The sequence below is a fragment of the Ruditapes philippinarum genome, unplaced genomic scaffold (genome assembly GCF_026571515.1).
Source record: "Ruditapes philippinarum isolate M1 unplaced genomic scaffold, ASM2657151v2 ctg289_1_1_1_1, whole genome shotgun sequence".
In the NCBI taxonomy this organism is placed as follows: domain Eukaryota; kingdom Metazoa; phylum Mollusca; class Bivalvia; order Venerida; family Veneridae; genus Ruditapes; species Ruditapes philippinarum.
Window position 1 is genome coordinate 176,457 of NW_026864381.1, and position 17,902 is coordinate 194,358.

Here is a 17,902-nt window from a genome sequence, read left to right on the forward strand (position 1 = left end):
ATTTTCTATCACCGTAACTATACTAAAAGTTATGAACATGATCTGTTATGACTTTGGAAACAGTCCATTAGAAGTTCAAGGACTTTGCGCTAAAATTGAGAATCTTGGATAGCTTCCACACATGAAAGAATTCAAAGTCTCTCACAGGATTTGAACCAACAGTGGTGAGGGGCAAGTGGTTTGAAGTCAATGACCCTTCACCATTCTGCCTTGGACGCCCCCCCCCCCCCCAAATATACCGGTAAGGGATTTCAATACTTATTTCCAACAGTATAAACCCTGGTCAGACTGTAAGAAAGTGCAGATTGGCCTAGCTCTATACTGTTGGCAAAAGCTTATCACTTGCATTTCAACCAGATTAAAAGTCATAGCAGATTTTAAATGAAGTTAAAATGACTTACCATCAGGTATAAGTGGTTCTGGTAGTTGTCTGAAGAAAGATTTCAGTAAACTACTGATTACATTTACATCTGACCACTTTTCATGATCCAGATTCATAGCATCTATACCCTGTAATATAAAATATCACATTTATTCTCATGAACTTGTCCTGCTGTCAATATTGAACTGTCCTATGTTAATGTAAAGTTTTTAATACAAAATACTAAATTTAAGCATCCAATAACACACAGCCTGTTCAACTGATGACAAAGGCTTTCTCATTTTCTGAATCAGATAAAACAGCTATAAACTAAAATTTTCCAACATATTAATTTAGATTAAATTAAACAGGTTTTAGGTCATATTGGCACTGTAAAGGTCATACTTTACTATTTGAGGCAGACAGTCGGGTATAAGCGTACACCAAAGTAGAACCACTGACGTTCCCTCAGATATTTTGATAGCTTCCTCACAGGAAGAAATTCAATTCCAGTCTTTCAACTCTCCCTATTCAGCTTTTTGTAACAATGGTACTGGTTATCCAAGAAAGCCAGTTACAGAACTGACAGCCAAGATAGGAAAGCCGGTTAGATGAACTTACAGCCAAGATAGGAAAGCCAGTTAGGTGAACTTACAGCCAAGATAGGAAAGCCAGTTAGATGAACTGGCAGCCAAGATAGGAAGCCAGTTCGGTGAACTTACAGCCAAGATAGGAAAGCCAGTTAGGTGAACTTACAGCCAATATAGGAAAGCCAGTTAGGTGAACTTACAGCCAAGATAGGAAAGCCAGTTAGTTGAACTTACAGCCAAGATAGGAAAGCCAGTTAGGTAAACTTACAGCCAAGATAGGAAAGCCAGTTAGGTGAACTGACAGCCAAGATAGGAAAGCCAGTTAGGTGAACTTACAGTCAAGATAGGAAAGCCAGTTAGGTGAACTTACAGCCAAGATAGGAAAGCCAGTTAGGTAAACTTACAGTCAAGATAGGAAAGCCAGTTAGGTGAACTGACAGCCAAGATAGGAAAGCCAGTTAGGTGAACTGACAGCCAAGATAGGAAAGCCAGTTAGGTGAACTTACAGCCAAGATAGGAAAGCCAGTTAGGTGAACTGACAGCCAAGATAGGAAAGCCAGTTAGGTGAACTTACAGCCAAGATAGGAAAGCCAGTTAGGTGAACTTACAGCCAAGATAGGAAAGCCAGTTAGGTAAACTTACAGCCAAGATAGGAAAGCCAGTTAGGTGAACTTACAGCCAAGATAGGAAAGCCAGTTAGGTGAACTGACAGTCAAGATAGGAAAGCCAGTTAGGTGAACTTACAGTCAAGATAGGAAAGCCAGTTAGGTGAACTTACAGCCAAGATAGGAAAGCCAGTTAGGTGAACTTACAGCCAAGATAGGAAAGCCAGTTAGGTAAACTTACAGTCAAGATAGGAAAGCCAGTTAGGTGAACTTACAGCCAAGATAGGAAAGCCAGTTAGGTAAACTTACAGCCAAGATAGGAAAGCCAGTTAGGTGAACTTACAGCCAAGATAGGAAAGCCAGTTAGGTGAACTTACAGCCAAGATAGGAAAGCCAGTTAGGTAAACTTACAGCCAAGATAGGAAAGCCAGTTAGGTAAACTTACAGTCAAGATAGGAAAGCCAGTTAGGTGAACTTACAGCCAAGATAGGAAAGCCAGTTAGGTGAACTGACAGCCAAGATAGGAAAGCCAGTTAGGTGAACTTACAGCCAAGATAGGAAAGCCAGTTAGGTGAACTTACAGCCAAGATAGGAAAGCCAGTTAGGTGAACTGACAGCCAAGAAATGACCAAAAATAAGCTGAAATCTGAGTAAAAAAACAACAAATAAAAGTTAATGACAATAATAGTTACCTTGTTGAATTCATCTTGTAGAAGAGTGACAGCTGCCTTGTTACCTGGGATACGGTATACACCAATCATTTCTAGACCTCTAGCCTCAACTAACTGAGTACATAGGTCAACAACAAGGGGAACAAACTGCGGAAGATAAATAATTAAATAACTGAACCGAAAATTTTGCAAAATTCAGTGAAAGATTTACTATTAAAAACTTTGATAACTAAAGTGATTTAATGTAATATTACAGTTTATATCGTGTCCAAAGACGAGATATAAAGCAGAAATTCACATTAAAATCTCCTTCAAATACCAAACAACTGAGTGTATCAAATTTTGATAATAGTAAAACTTTTTCAAAACTAATTAATAATTTATGAACTTGACTATACTGTAAATCTCTCCAACTTACCATAGAAATTCTTAATTCAAAGAAATCTACCATGGTAAGGGTTAAAAAGTAAGAAATATATAAGATAAAGAGTTAACATATAAAACTATGGTAACAGTACATACTTCGTTGTTTGGGGATGGAGTACAATCATCAAGGGAAGATCCGAACATGCCAACTGACTCGGGTACCGGTGTTATTCTGTCTACGTTAGACGGGCTCGAACCAAACTGTTTCTTGAAACTTTTACCCAACTTGCCCTTCCATGTCTTTGGCTTCCCTGACTCATCTACTGTTGATATAAAATATGAGATAAGAATAAATGATAAATGAAAGTTGGAGAGTTCAATGCATCAACTAACCTTGATGTAAAGCTATAACTAATCAAGAGATAATTACATGAACTCTCAGGTAATTACTACATATATGACTTTATGATACCTATAATAACTCAATGTACAAACCCTCAGATATACATAAAGGTATTTCAATAAATAGAGGATATTGAATGAGTGTAAGTTCAATACTGAATTTATTGCACAAGTTGAATAACATTTTATGCGAGCCTCTGGCGAGCATAATACTTTTTATTCAACAAGTGCAATAAATTCAGTATTGAACATACATGAATTTAACATTCTATTTATCACATACCCAAAATAAAGACTGATTTAAGTGAAATAAGAGTCATTTTTCATTGACGCACCTATAGTATAACGCTAACATTTAGCGCATCTTTACACTATGTTTGTATAACGCTAATGACGTCACGTTAAAATATATGCACAGCCGTGCAATACCATATTTACGGAGTCGCAAAATCGGCACGGGTGTGTGATAAAATAAAATACAAAGCTTGCACAGTTAAGACTTTAATCATTGAGCTATTACTGAGACATCAAAACAAGCCAGAGCAATGAACAACTGAACAAAATGTGAATTCTTAAATAAACTGCACTTTTAAATTTTGCTACAATTAAGATTTTAGGTTCTCATTTGCATATGATACTGAAAACTGTGTTTGTTATCAATTTAATTTCAAAAACTGAATTCTTTCAAGGGAAAACAATATTATAAACCACTTTAAAATACCTTAAAGAAACCATGTTCACAAAAAAAAATATTATCAAAAAAACTAAAATAACTTTCTATCAATGATCATTTTGTATGAAAAGCAGAAATCAATTAGTTGTTCCAAAGAAATTATTTCCATTATCAAACGTATACCTTTTTCTCCGGAGGTAGTTTTTCTTCGTTTCAGACTAGGTGAGTGAGGCATTTTCTGTTTTATTGACGATATTGAAAGTTTTTTGCCCATTTTTTGTGTTTGCGGAGGAGAGGTTTTCGTAGTGACCGACGACTCCACAAGCTCTTGACTTTTTCTTATACTATTGCGTATGATCAGCTCGGAGCTTGTCACCCCGCTGAACTGTAATATTATAAATAAAATATTCATCAATTGAAATGTACAAATGTTATCATTGATGCAATTTTCAACATTCATGTTCTTTTCATTTTGTATGTCCTTTTCATTTTTTATCTAGTCACACCAATATTGTTAAATTCCTTAATACTGTTGAAGTGTCTGGAGGTATTCCAATACTAGAGACAGGAAATTGACTTTACATAAGAGACTTTTAACTTGTTTGTTTGTTTCATTTTACGCCTTTTTCCAACAGTATTTCAGTCATATCGGTGGGTAGTTTCCTAACCATCATTCCTGGAGAGTTACACCAGTACTAGACTACCTTCCTCCGCGCTAAACTACCAAAGCATCTCCCGGGGATCGAACCCACGCCAGAGAGGTAATTGGATTAGAAGTCATCGATTATAAAGGTTAGGTTTTTAAGGTCATTCACTGAGCGATGCTTTAATATTAATTCTAATACTCACATCGGCATCTGGGTTATTGTTACACTTGATTTCCTTGATCCACGAGATCATCTCGTCATGGTCTTCTGCCTGAAACAAATATTCCGACCCGTTGTACGTCTTCATTCGAAACACGTTCTTACGTTTTGTGTAACTGTGTGCTATATCCACGATACAAGATTTGATTGAAATTGGCTGCTCATCATAAGAGAATATGTTCGTCTGCTGGAAGAAAACATAACATGAATGAAGAAGTTTTCAAATTTCTATTTTCAACAATTCTTTAATACCGGTAATCAGACCTTGATTAGTATATCATTTAATTTTAAAATTTATTTAATTTTTTATACAATGGTTATAAAGGGTGTTTTAATTTTAATTCTCTCTTTAATAATGAGAATTCAATTAGAAAATTATTAACTTTTCAAATTTATTCAATTTTCATTTACTGGTAATACCACGTATGCAATAGTTTCAAATATATTTTGATCATTTTGAATAATTATGTAAGATTATTACTGTAAAATACTATATTACACTGTATAAAAAATTCTATACTAAATAATTCAATATATCATACTATATTTCTATTATCAAATTGTAATATAGTAAACATTAAACATATAATAACTTGATTTTGACCCATCATACGCACACAATTTTCTGCAATTTCCCTGTAAGCCAATATAAGCAAGCATCAGAATTATAGTTACATGAGGGCTATGGAAACCCTCATGACAAATAAAGCAAGAATTTTATTTTTCCATCACCAGTTTACATTCAAATACAATGTCTTATAAGTTTTTCTTTAATTATTAATTAAATCCCTATTTGGTTTAACTGTTAAACCAGCTGGAAACAGGAGTGATAAGCCTTAGCCACCAGTATAGTAATATAACCGATACTGGAGAGTCCTAAAAACTGGAAGTTGAGCAAGTCCATTTAAGAAAACCAGGGTAAAGAGCTGAGTATATCTAGGAAGCATACTCTCAAAGTTGATAGCAATAAAATATAAAACATGCTTATTTAAATGAACCCAAAAAAGATACTGTTTTTATTTGTCTGATATATGATATAGACAGATGTATTGAATGGCAGGCTATACTGATATATAGTATGAAACTGTATGGAATGTAAATTATAAATCAGTTAAACAGTACACAGAGTAAAATGAATTTCCCCACACTGGAATAGTGCTTGTGTATAAATTCCCCCTCTCTCACCCCTTCCCAAAACAAACGCAGGAAAATTAAAACCATCTCGCAAAATTGCAAAATTGTCTAAAAGAACACAAATTCACAAGCCAAAATTTCATACACAACTGATTAACAGCAATTGGCTTATAATATTTGAGTTAACATGTGTATATACAAAAATGTATTAGAAAGTTGTCCATAGGACATGAATGCCCCTACATTCCACTGTTTAGTCAGTCCACAGACAAACAGTGAGATAGAAGAACCAAATGCTCACCCACCCCTAAATGCAGGACATAAAAACTATAAACTTTTTTAAATTTTACCAACATATAATAATTATCTTTACTCAGAAGTACGTAATCAGTGACAGTATGAGAATCTATAAATAGTTAATCCTACATTAATAAATAGTTCTATATGTTTCTAGGCAATAAAAAGCAAATAAGCAAAAACAAAGACACATGATCTAGCAATCTACTATTTTTCTCCAAAAGAAAGTCTCATTTTTTGCCATCAACTTCAAGGGGCTTTAACAACAGACTTTATGCCCTCGTATAGTGCCAGACCAGTCTAAACATGTATGCTGTCAGACATGATAATTTAATTACTTTGATACTGAAATCCCTTTATCAACAAATGGACTGTTCCAAATTCAAAGTCGGTCAAGTCCATTATATAAATTCAAGAGGGTCAGGATAAGTTCTGCTTTAATCTTTGTATATTTCATCTTAAAAATTATAACAGCATCATCTGCAAAAATGCAAGCAAAAAGAGAAGTAGAAAAGCAGAAAAAATGTAAAAAAAAAAAAAAAGCTCCGAAATCAAGGGTCACAACTCTGCAAAAAAGGGACATCACTCTTGTTTACTATACACACCTGAGAGCCAGCACGCACTTTGACAGAGAGTGCATGCGCAACAAACTGTAAAAAGATTAATATTGAAATAAAAGTTACTATTTTTGTTTGTTTTGGGTTTTTTTAATAACTTATATGTTACATCTATCCTTATTTTGTATTTCATCGAGTAGAGAAAATGAAGGTATTTGTTTTTTTTTTTAATTTTCATAGACAATAGACAGAAACTTTTTACTATTCCTTTTCCTGGAAATTAAAGATCAGTTACTGACTTTATTATTGAAATGACAAAAAGAAGAGGAAATAAAATAAAACAACAACACCCATAATATTATGACAATTTGAACTTGTTAACTATATAAGAAGTGTCAAGTACAACATTAATACTGTGAATAGTAAGACTAGGTAAGTACCACCACACAATATATATATTATATATTTATAGAAAAATCTGCAAAATTTGATGCAAGACTGTCAAAATAATTTTAAGTTTGAAAAAGACTCTGGGAAAAAAAACAAAAAAATTTTTGGTACTAAAATCAAAGTCTAAAACCATATGAAAGTGTTTAAAATTATTTCTGAATGACAGTAGTATAAATAAATCATAGTAAAATTTTTAAAAAATATACTTTCTCATTAAAATTCTTAAGTTATGTGAAATTGTATTTTTGCTTTTTTAATTCTGATCAACAAAGGATGTTGCACTTTAAAATATAAAAAAAACCTAAAATGTTCTTCAATCAAATTTTGCACCCACAATTATTATTTTGAAATGAGATTTTAAATGAACGCTTACATTTGCTGGATCCCGTCTCTCCTTACACAGATATAAGGCATGTCCTCGTAATACAGCCCAGACCGGGCGCCAAGACCTGTCACTGGCTCTCTGTAATACAAATTTTAGAGTTTAATGACATCATGGGAACACCATCTAAATACTTCTCAAAATATTCTAAGACATAGCAATTCCTTCTAGCAGTACCCTCAAAATTTTATAAAAATCTGTGTTGAAAATTAATTTTATTATTGACAAAAATGAATAAAGGTGTGTGTTAAATCTTTAATATTTTAAGCATAAACATTGCATGGATATTTTTTATATTTACTCATAGATTGCTTTCAGCAACAGATTATACCCATGCCCTAGATTAGCTTGCACATCTGTGCCCAGACTGACAGAGGGACAAGTCATGCTAAGATATTAGCATTGATAAGGGTAAATGCAAAGAATTTTAATCAATAAATATGAATTTCATAACAGTTACCGTTTATATTGTTTATGAAAATGACATTTCGATTATCTAGTGAACTGGGCTAGGTTTTCATAAAAATGTCATTGAATTAAAACTTGTAGATTTGTTTCCCTGCTCTCTATTTCCTAGTGTTTCGTTTTAGTACTAGGGTTAGAGGGAAGTCTAAATCATATACAAGCATTTTTTCCCCGGCTTAATTCTTATTCAGTGCTATACTTTTCAGTTAGGGGCAAATCATATAATTGTGCTGTCCAATGTATACATTTTATAGATTAGATGTACTTGCATTTGTTTATCTATATTCTGTCTTGTAATGTATATATCACATTTGTATACTTGTTTTGTCTGTAGTTATTTAAAAACTGGTTGTGTAATTGTCGTTCAAATCTTCATGTATTATGGAGGATAATAAATAAATAATAACCTTTATGATTTAATAAAATATTAGAAGACATTATCTTTTGTTAGGAAAGGGGATATGTATCAAACTTATATTAGAAGAAGAAACCAGGAGCAGACTTTCCACTGTGGCACAACAAAGCACAACACAAAAAGAAAGATTGCCTTGATGTAAACTACTTGAGTATGAGTGAGCCAGGTAAAAACAATAAAATCATTGCCAATATGTAGGCCTTATATGCATGTTTCCATATACTTATTTATTAACTTTTATTAATAGTCTATGTGTGAGAGATACACAGTGCTGGCACCTGGCCTCGTGTTCACAAAGATTTAAGGATCAGGATCAAGATCAGGATCAAATTTAAAAACTCAAATATTCTGCATTATGATCCTCATATATTAAATATTCAGTATCAACTTGGTAAAAACTGGACTTGAAATAGCATGTTTATAAAAATTTTAGAGTAAATTTATTGTTATTTTTACAAGATATGGGCATTTTACAGTTGATCCAAATTTTGATCTTGATCCTATTATTGATCCTCATTTTGATCCGATTATTTTTGTATTTGTTTTGTTATTTGTAGATTTTATCCCATAATAGGTTGGTTTCTTTGCAAATAAGCAATTATTTATATTTTAAATATGTACCATTTAATTCTAGCATAATAGGATCAGTTTTAGTTTGATAAAACAATGAAAATAAAATCAGGATCATCTTATCCTGATCCTGATCTTTTCTTTGTGAACACGGGGCCTGGGTTAAACCACTGACTTGTGATAGCTGAAACAACATTAATTCACTTTGATCTGTGAGATATTGTTGAAATATCTTACCTTGCCATCCAACATATCAACTTTTACACCCAAACTTCCCTCTTTTGTAACTTGCTGTATAGGGCTGGCAGGATCAGGTATACGTCTCTCTGTTGCTTCAACAATCTTTGGTGTCTTAATATATAAACAAAACAATGTTTATTCATGTATATAGTTCCCCCAAAATATCAAAAAAACTGAAAATGTCTACATGTCAGTGCAGTTATTCTGAAATATGTGCCTTACTCCTTACTATAATTTATTAATTATTCAACAATGTAGGGCTTCTCAACCCATGGATTGTGAGTTTGAACCTTACTTGTGTCACCACCATGATTTCTGATACGACACCAAATTACATGTCAGCTCCAGGAAGCGGTCTAGCTTATGATTTATATAAGTTACATATATATGTTTCACAATCAAGTTTAAATGAATATGTTTAATCATTTAATAAGCATTGAAGAATGGTTGTATATACAAAAGAATTCCTCAGAAAAAAAATCAATAATACTAATTGGCTAGTCCATTGCTCTGATCATTAGGCACACTGATAATGAGCAAATCACTCCACATTAAATACAAATACATGCATTACACTGTTGATTTTTGTTCAAATCAAGTAACAATTTACAGACATCCAAGTGGATAGAAACCATCAATATCAAACTTTCTTCATGATTGCAACATAAAATAAATTCAATATCATATAGCTTTAAATAACAGTAAAATCATTGTACTGATTTATATAAAACTGACCTTTTCTCCAAAGAAATCTTTCAGCTTCCTCATACTTTTGTGTTTACTAAGTGTGGCAGGGGTACTGAAAGGTTAAATAGAATATAATAATTAAAGGAAGATAATGTCAACAACATACAAGGAGGACAAAGTGGATATTACAGTTATTGTTTTATTATAGTAAGTCATGTTTGTAACAATGATTTTCATTGGACAATAGTGGTGTTTATATTATTTTTCATCATCATTATAGAAAGCTACCATGCAGTTTTTTATGCATGTTCCCAATATTGACATCTGAGTCAAGAAATATGACTTTAACAGCATTTACTTAAACTTTACATAAATTGGTGATGTCAAGCTTGTTTTTTTTTATATGGAATGCTTTTACTATTTAGGTTCAAGGTTGACTTTCTAATTTCCACTTACAGAATAAAGAACCTAGTTGCTTCTCAAGGCATTATTTCAAACTTGAACTTTTTTTATTAATTTCTCCATTAATATCAAATACTCTTTCTTGTGGGGACCTTGATATAGTGCTTGAAAGTCATGAGAAGACTGCTTTCCTCTATGTCTTTACCAGTAATCACACCATCATAAAAGAGGATCTCTCCATTAGATGGGATTCAAACCAAAGAACATACATAGTCTAATGTTCACAGAACTTACATAGTCCCATGCTCTCCACCTTCACTAGTCTCCAGTAATTACTGTAATAAATGACACTATAAGGTTTTCAAAAGAACATAAAAATTATTGTAAATCTTACTTTGGATCTAGAGGTACAGAGACTGTTGGAGACATTTTAAGGCTTGATGCTGATCTGTCCGGAGCTGTTGCCATCAGATACGATGTTCTACGATGTAATTTTGTCTCAAAATCCTCTGCTGAAACTTAAATTATCATTCCAGCATAAATATCTATTGTCAATACATCAACAGAAAAATTGACATGTTAGTTGCCATGAAAATGGGCTAGAACGATTAGAAATATTAACAAGAGCTGTCGGTAGGACAGCATGCTCGACTATTCTAAGTGCTTGATAGTAAAAGAGCCTTGATAATGTTAAATTTTTTAAGTTTACAAAAGGGCTAATTTTTTTTTATAAATTCATGTTTTAGGCCTTAGAGAGAGTCTTATTATACAGTATTGGCTTGACTATTCGGAAGGTATTGTCACAAGGGTGTTTTATTGAGTACTAGTATAATAATACTAATAACCTATGAATACATAAAAGGCTTGTTATCAAGATGTTTTATCAAGTAAATAACTGCTTTATTATTATGAATGCATAAAACTGTCCCAAAAAAGGCACAAACCCTTCAGTAGTTATTGAGATAACAGCTTACAAGCAAAACTTTACCATGAATTTCTAAGTTGAAAAAGGGGAGAAAAATCAGCCTAAATGCAAGATAGAATTATGGATCTTAGTCAGTGACCTATAATTATGACCCTAAATGCATAATTATGTGAAGTTTTAAATAAATATCTTTAATAATTTTGAGATATGTAAAACATTAACCAAGAGACTAAGTAGAAAAGGGGATATGAATCAGCCTTAACGCAAGATAGAGTGGAACTTGGTCAGTGACATACAATTATGACCCTCCAATAAGTGCATGTGTCAAGTTTCAAGTAAATATCTTTAAAGACCTTTAACCTTTAACCAAAATTTCTAAGTTTCAAAGGGGCAAATAATTCTGCAAATATTGCAGACAGAGATATGCAATTTTGCAAACTGATGTACATTGTTACTATAAAAAAGTATTTTAAATTTCAATTGAATATCTCGAGCAATAATTGAGATATTTGACTTTACAAAAAAACTTTAACCAAAATTTCTAAGTTCCAAAGGGGCATAATTCTGTCAATATTGTAGGCAGAGTTATCCAACTTGTCAATCTGATGAACCTTGTTACTATAAATAAGTATTGTAAGTTTCAATTGAATATCTCAAGCAATAATTGAGATATTTGACTTTACAAAAAACTATAACCAAAATTTCTAAGTTAAAAAGGGGCATAATTCTGTCAATATTGTAGGCAGAGTTATCCAACTTGTCAATCTGATGTACCTTGTTACTATAAATAAGTATTGTAAGTTTCAATTGAATATCTCAAGCATTAATTGAGATATTTGACTTTACAAAAAACTTTAACCAAAATTTCTAAGTTAAAAAGGGGCATAATTCTGTCAATATTGTAGGTAGAGTTATCCAACTTGTCAATCTGATGTACCTTGTTACTATAAATAAGTATTGTAAGTTTCAATTGAATATCTCAAGTAATAATTGAGATATTTGACTTTACAAAAAACTTTAACCAACGCAGACGCGGACGCGGACGCTGACGCCGACGCCGACGCCGGGGCGACTACAATAGCTCTCATATTCTTCGAATAGTCGAGCTAAAAACAAATTACAATGGTATCCTTACGGCAGGACTGATTGTGGTTAATTTTTTATCAAAATATTAAAATGATGTTTAATTTAAGAGAGGGAGGTAATATCTTAAGGAAATGTGGGGAAAATAACTAAATATAAAACTAAAAGTTTAAAATGATTTTAATGATATGGTTTAGAAAGATCAGCATAGAGAAAAAAACTAGTCTAATCTAAGCTTACTGGATTATTTCCTATTGTGTCACTAAGTAACAAACAACTCGTTTTAGTATTGATAACATTGTCCAGCACTCTCCTAATATGCTACTTCTAAAAGCATTATCAAGGGAGGTAATTTACTAGTTATTTGAATGTTTAAGCGATTTCAGTGAAGATACTTATTTTCTGTATCTCTTGCTAACAGAAACTTTATTCAGACCATCACAAATGAGTGTAAAGTTGTACAATATGAGAGGGGTAATTTTGTACTGACATATAAAGGGAGGTAATTTTACAATGTAAATTATATAATATAAGAGGTGGTTTTTATTTTACCATTCACATGCATACTGGGAAGTTATTTTATTATACTTGTAAAAATGAAAGTAATCTGAAAACCAAGGGAGGTAATTTGAAAAACCATGTATGAAGGGAGGTAATTTTGTTAAGATAATTATACTGTTTTAGAAGGAAGAACTTACTGTTTGGTTTGCTGCGAAGCCTGACAGTTGATGTTGTTATGGGAGACACAGTTATAGAGGAGGCAGAAATACTAACACCACTATTTAAGGCACTTGTATTGCTCGGTGACATTGCTGTAAAAATATATAACTTCAATATTGTATTTACTATTAGAAATTTAATTATTGCTTAACCTTATTAAACCTGATAATGTTTTTGTCACAATAACATGCAATGTCAGAACAACCCATGTTGTTGCTTTTATCTCCATTTCTGCAGTTTAGTACGCTTATTCAATGTAATTTATGGCATGCATATGAATCAAAGAAAGAAACAGGCAAACTCAAAAACATAAAAAAAAGTAAAAGCTACTAGCTAAATACAGGTCATTTCAATCTCTTCTATTTTAACACAAGTAACTTTGACTTCTGTTCGTTTGATTGTTTTGATATATTTTACACATATTTTAATCATATCTCAGCACTAGGCAGTCAATTCAAACTGGCTTTCCTGGATAACTCACCATATATACCAATTTTTCTACAAGTGACCAGCTACTAATCTCATATGATTTCTGAATCAGTGATTAGAGACAAATGAGCTGCATCATGACAAAACCAACATAATGCTTTTGCTACCAGCATGGATCCAGACCAGCCTCGCAGTCTGATCAGGATCCATGCTGTTCGCTTACAAACCCTATTACAAGTAGAGAAACTGATAGCGAACAGCATGGATCTTGATCTGACTGCGCGGATGCGCAGGCTGGTCTGGATCCAAGCTGGTCGCAAACCCAATATGTTGGTTTTGTCGTGATGCGGCTCAAATGAACATTAGACACAATTATGCCATGCCCTAGGATCTAACCAGCAACCTCTAGATTAGTAATCCGATCTTTTCCCTATAGAACTTAGCTGGCGGACAGTTGTGTATAAATGACATATAAATAATTGTTTTAAGGTTTTGCTTTTACATTAAAAAGACATAAATTTAAAAATTACTCCTATATGAACTTTCAGTAACCTTATAAATATATCAGAAAAGGGAAAAGAACAGATATGACAAAGTCATTGTCCAAAAGAATAAAAAATAAATCTAAATCTTTCAAAATAAATAAATAAATAAATAGATAAACAATTTTTTGTAAGCATAATGAACAAATGGGAAGGACCACTTGTCCACCATTTACAACATGTAACAACAATCATGCAAATAGAAACAACATATACCGCGTGCTGGGCTTGGACTCCTACCAGACCACTGGACGTTAGTAGGAGTTGTCTTTCCATCCCGAATATCTCGAGTCACAATATGTTTGGGCGTGAAAGTGCGTGACGACTTTGGTGTGACATCAGCGTCTGGCGTCTCATTTTCATACCCTGATTGTGGCAAGTCTAAAAACAACATCAAGTTCACATCAAGAACACTGGACAACAACACTAACTAGTAAAATAAAAAGCCTACTATTCTAACAAAATCACCAAACCTTCTATTTCTAACATATATCAGAATACTCAATCTATTGATCGTGTTTTAATTTCTTCACCTTTTAATTTTTTCTTTTGATATTTGACTTTTTAAGACGCTATCTTGTTGGGGTTTTTTTTCGGTTTAAGCTTTATTGCCTCAAGTTTTCAAAAGAACAAAGGAGAATGAAAATGGGTTTGTGAAAAATTAGAACCAGGGGTTTAGATAATTGTTTGAACCTGTGATGTTTTGTATTTGATATATAGCCTATATCAGGACATACATCATATATTAATGACATTTTTCTTTTGTTAGTGATGAGCCCAAGGGCCAGAATCTACAACACCCACAATAACAATATTTCAAAACAGATTTACAACAACAAAGTGTATAGATGAAATGATATAACCTAATAAAATATGTACTAAGAAAACAAATAACTATATATGAGCCGCATCATGACAAAACCAACATAGTGCGTTTGCGACCAGCATGGATCCAGACCAGTCTGTGCATCCGCTCAGTCTGATCAGGATCCATGCTGTTCACTTACAAACCCTATTACAAGTAGAGAAACTGATAGCGAACAGCATGGATCTTGATCAGACTGCGCGGATGTGCAGGCTGGTCTGGATCCATGCTGGTGGCAAACCCATTATGTTGGTTTTGTCATGGTGCGGCTCATATACTTTTGGCTAATTTTATCATCAACACTGAGTCATTTTCCCACTTATAAATAAAAACTCTTTTTCTCAATTTCTAGTCAAAACAATCATGCAAAAGTCAGTTTCAAATGTAAAAATGTAAGTGCAAATTGTCTACTCCGTTTTCATCAATTTAAAAGACAATGTTTTTCATACTTGTAATTAAAGGCGGCAACCTCTCCATATATAATAACCTGTCGAAACTGAAAGTGACAAGCCTTTGCGACCACAATAATTTAGCAAGGCAAATGTCCACTTCTGTGAAGTCTGGCCAGGCTCCATACTAATAGTATCTTAATTTTTGTATTTTAATATTAATATCACTTAAACATTGTAAGGACTGTACTAATGTTGGGCCAATCCTTAACCTATATAAAAATTCAACAGGTCAATGGATGAAAAAAAATCATTATATAACTACATGTAAATAACACTTGATAAACATTTTTTTTTAGATTTTGTCTACATTTGAAGCATGGTTTTATCTCCCACATCACAACCTGTAGCCAACAGTCTTATCTTCTATACACATGCCTTGATAAGTTAGGTACAGAGTAGTTCCTGTAATTTAGTTATAACTCTCAGGTAAGTACAGTGTTGAAGATTGTTCTGTCTTGTACATTGTAAAACATCAATTATGACAAGCTTTCTTGTTAACGGCTCATTTACACAGTGACCTTTTTGTGTTCTAATTTATTCAATAGTAAGTACAGTCATTATAAGTTAAGAACAGGACTGCATTCTTATATGTAGACAAAAACTATCTAAAAACATTGAAAGTTCAGTTAGTGCAGCAGTTTAATATTATAGGATGCTTATTAAATTAAAGTTAAAATATTTGTAAAACAAAATAAAATGACTTCTCAATTTATCAGACATCATAAAACCAATGGTTCAAGTCAACTTTAATTGCCTAATATTACCTCCCATTTCAAGAAAACAAAAGGAGGTAACTATGCCAAATAAAAATAGAACTCCAAAACAATCATTTAAAATTAATTATGTTGAAATTTTTGACTGTTACAAAATTAAAACTTACATCTGCTGTAAGGGGCATTGACAGCTGACAAGAACGAGGCTTTCCTCACCGGCTTTTGACCAGACTCGGACTCTGGCTGCTCTCGAGGAGAATCTGTTTGCCCAACATACTGACTTTGATTCCGAGACTCCCCAATTTCATGTACAATTTCAACAATCGGGGACCCTGAGGTGTTCGAATTTCCTTGAGATACATAGATTCTGATTGGTACAGAATCTGGGAAATTTGATTGGCTGCCTCCCTGAGAATACTGAGTATTAGAGTTTGAATGAGGTTCTGGTGACCTCACACGTTCCTGTGACATTGGCCTAGCTTTGCTGATTGGTTGAGCAGAAACTGGCGTTTGAGATCTAGATCTCACACTATTATCCACATTACTGGTATTTTTCTCATATGTTGCCAACCTTGCTTGTATGCCATCAAATTTTCTAAAAGTTGTTATTTTTTCAATCTCAGTTTTAAATCTGCTGCTATTTAAACCAGTAGGGGTGGTTGGTGGTGGGGTGACATCTTTTCGTTCTTCGAACTGTTTCTTTCTGTGAGACACTAAAATCCTTGGTTCCCGTTTCTGTCTGATTTCAATCTCAGTGGGAGCCGGGGACCGTGTCAGAGCAAAAGCCGCTCCATATGAATGGTTCCCAGCCTGGTTTTGATTTATATTTGGAGTGCTACTCCTTTCATGGTTATCACCTATTTTAACTATAAAAGTCCTACTAGAAGGTTGCATTTGATTTTGTTGCTCAGAAGGGTGTGAGTTATTACTATATGATGTTCTCAGATGATGTTCTGTATGATAAACATTTGATCTAGGATCTATACTGTCTACACTTCCTGATATTTTTTGACTTTTAGAAATTGGTGACTCATTTATTACAGGAACATATTGTCTGGATGAACTACTAGTATAACTATCTCTTTTGCTCGTGGAGCTATCAGGTGTTGGTGTACCATGATCAAACCCATATGGACTGTTTGTTTCACTTGTTTTTCTAGTAGGTGACCACATCTGAACGCCAGAGTCAGGAAAGCTATGCCTAATACTGCTACCTGAACCATACTGACTCGATGATCGTCCCTCATGATCCCGCGTTAACACTTCCTGTGAGCGGAATAATTCCGGTTTCTGATCAGGGCTGCCACTGTGCCTATATTCAATAGGCACATTTCGAGTTCTGGAAGACTGTAACTTTGAAATATTTTCCTGTGAATCTGTTGGTTGAAGAATACTTTCTTTAGATCTCCGGATCACAACCGATCTTGATAAATTCTCAGCACTATTTACATGACTTTCTTTTTTCGGAAAGTACAGACCAAATGAATATGTTTTCTTTGTATTAGGATTCACATTTTCCTGAGCCGCACGAGTCTCGAACTCCCTCCGTCGATCTAAAAACACATTTTTATTCATGTTATCTTCTGGCTGTTGTAAGTCACGATACACACTTAAACCAGACGTGTAAGAAGTTGAAGATTTTAACTGTCGACGCTGTAAAGGTTCATGATCATAATGTGGGAATGATTCAGTTCCGTCAAAATAATTAGAGTCAAGGTTGCTTGTAGAGAGAACTTTTCTATCACGATTTCTACTACTGGATGATATGTAAGAATCACTGTCCATCGACGACTGACGGCTATACAAATTTCTGGAGTCCTTTAACGAGTTTCCATCGCCAAAGTCAGTGTCATAAGACTGGGAGGAGGTCTGATATGCCTGAAATATATAAAAATAATTTAATAATAATTAATTACCACCTACAAAGATCAGTATAAGGCTTAAATATGTGACCATGAAAAATATTTAGCTTATAAATATGGCAAGCAAAATTACAAATACACAAATGATAGCCATATAACAAAATTGAGCTCATATACT

At 33.4% G+C, this 17,902-nt stretch overlaps 1 protein-coding gene across 11 annotated transcripts in view; it reads right to left on the minus strand.

Annotated features, from left to right (window-relative positions):
- The window catches only part of LOC132725406 (rho GTPase-activating protein 21-like), a 68,534-nt gene that overhangs the window by 4,514 nt on the left and 46,118 nt on the right, over positions 1-17,902 (minus strand). For 5 of the 11 annotated variants that reach the window (XM_060710518.1, XM_060710516.1, XM_060710522.1 and 2 more), the window contains 13 exons: positions 16,030-17,740; positions 14,049-14,213; positions 12,840-12,953; positions 10,528-10,651; positions 9,780-9,843; positions 9,042-9,155; positions 7,346-7,435; positions 6,571-6,615; positions 4,518-4,721; positions 3,852-4,053; positions 2,750-2,916; positions 2,249-2,374; positions 402-510 (listed from right to left, as the gene is read on the minus strand). In XM_060710518.1, the coding sequence (XP_060566501.1) occupies positions 402-510; positions 2,249-2,374; positions 2,750-2,916; positions 3,852-4,053; positions 4,518-4,721; positions 6,571-6,615; positions 7,346-7,435; positions 9,042-9,155; positions 9,780-9,843; positions 10,528-10,651; positions 12,840-12,953; positions 14,049-14,213; positions 16,030-17,740 (3,235 nt within the window). The remainder of the gene's footprint in view (positions 1-401; positions 511-2,248; positions 2,375-2,749; positions 2,917-3,851; positions 4,054-4,517; positions 4,722-6,570; positions 6,616-7,345; positions 7,436-9,041; positions 9,156-9,779; positions 9,844-10,527; positions 10,652-12,839; positions 12,954-14,048; positions 14,214-16,029; positions 17,741-17,902) is intronic. The other 6 variants (XM_060710519.1, XM_060710517.1, XM_060710525.1 and 3 more) reach the window with 6 other exon arrangements.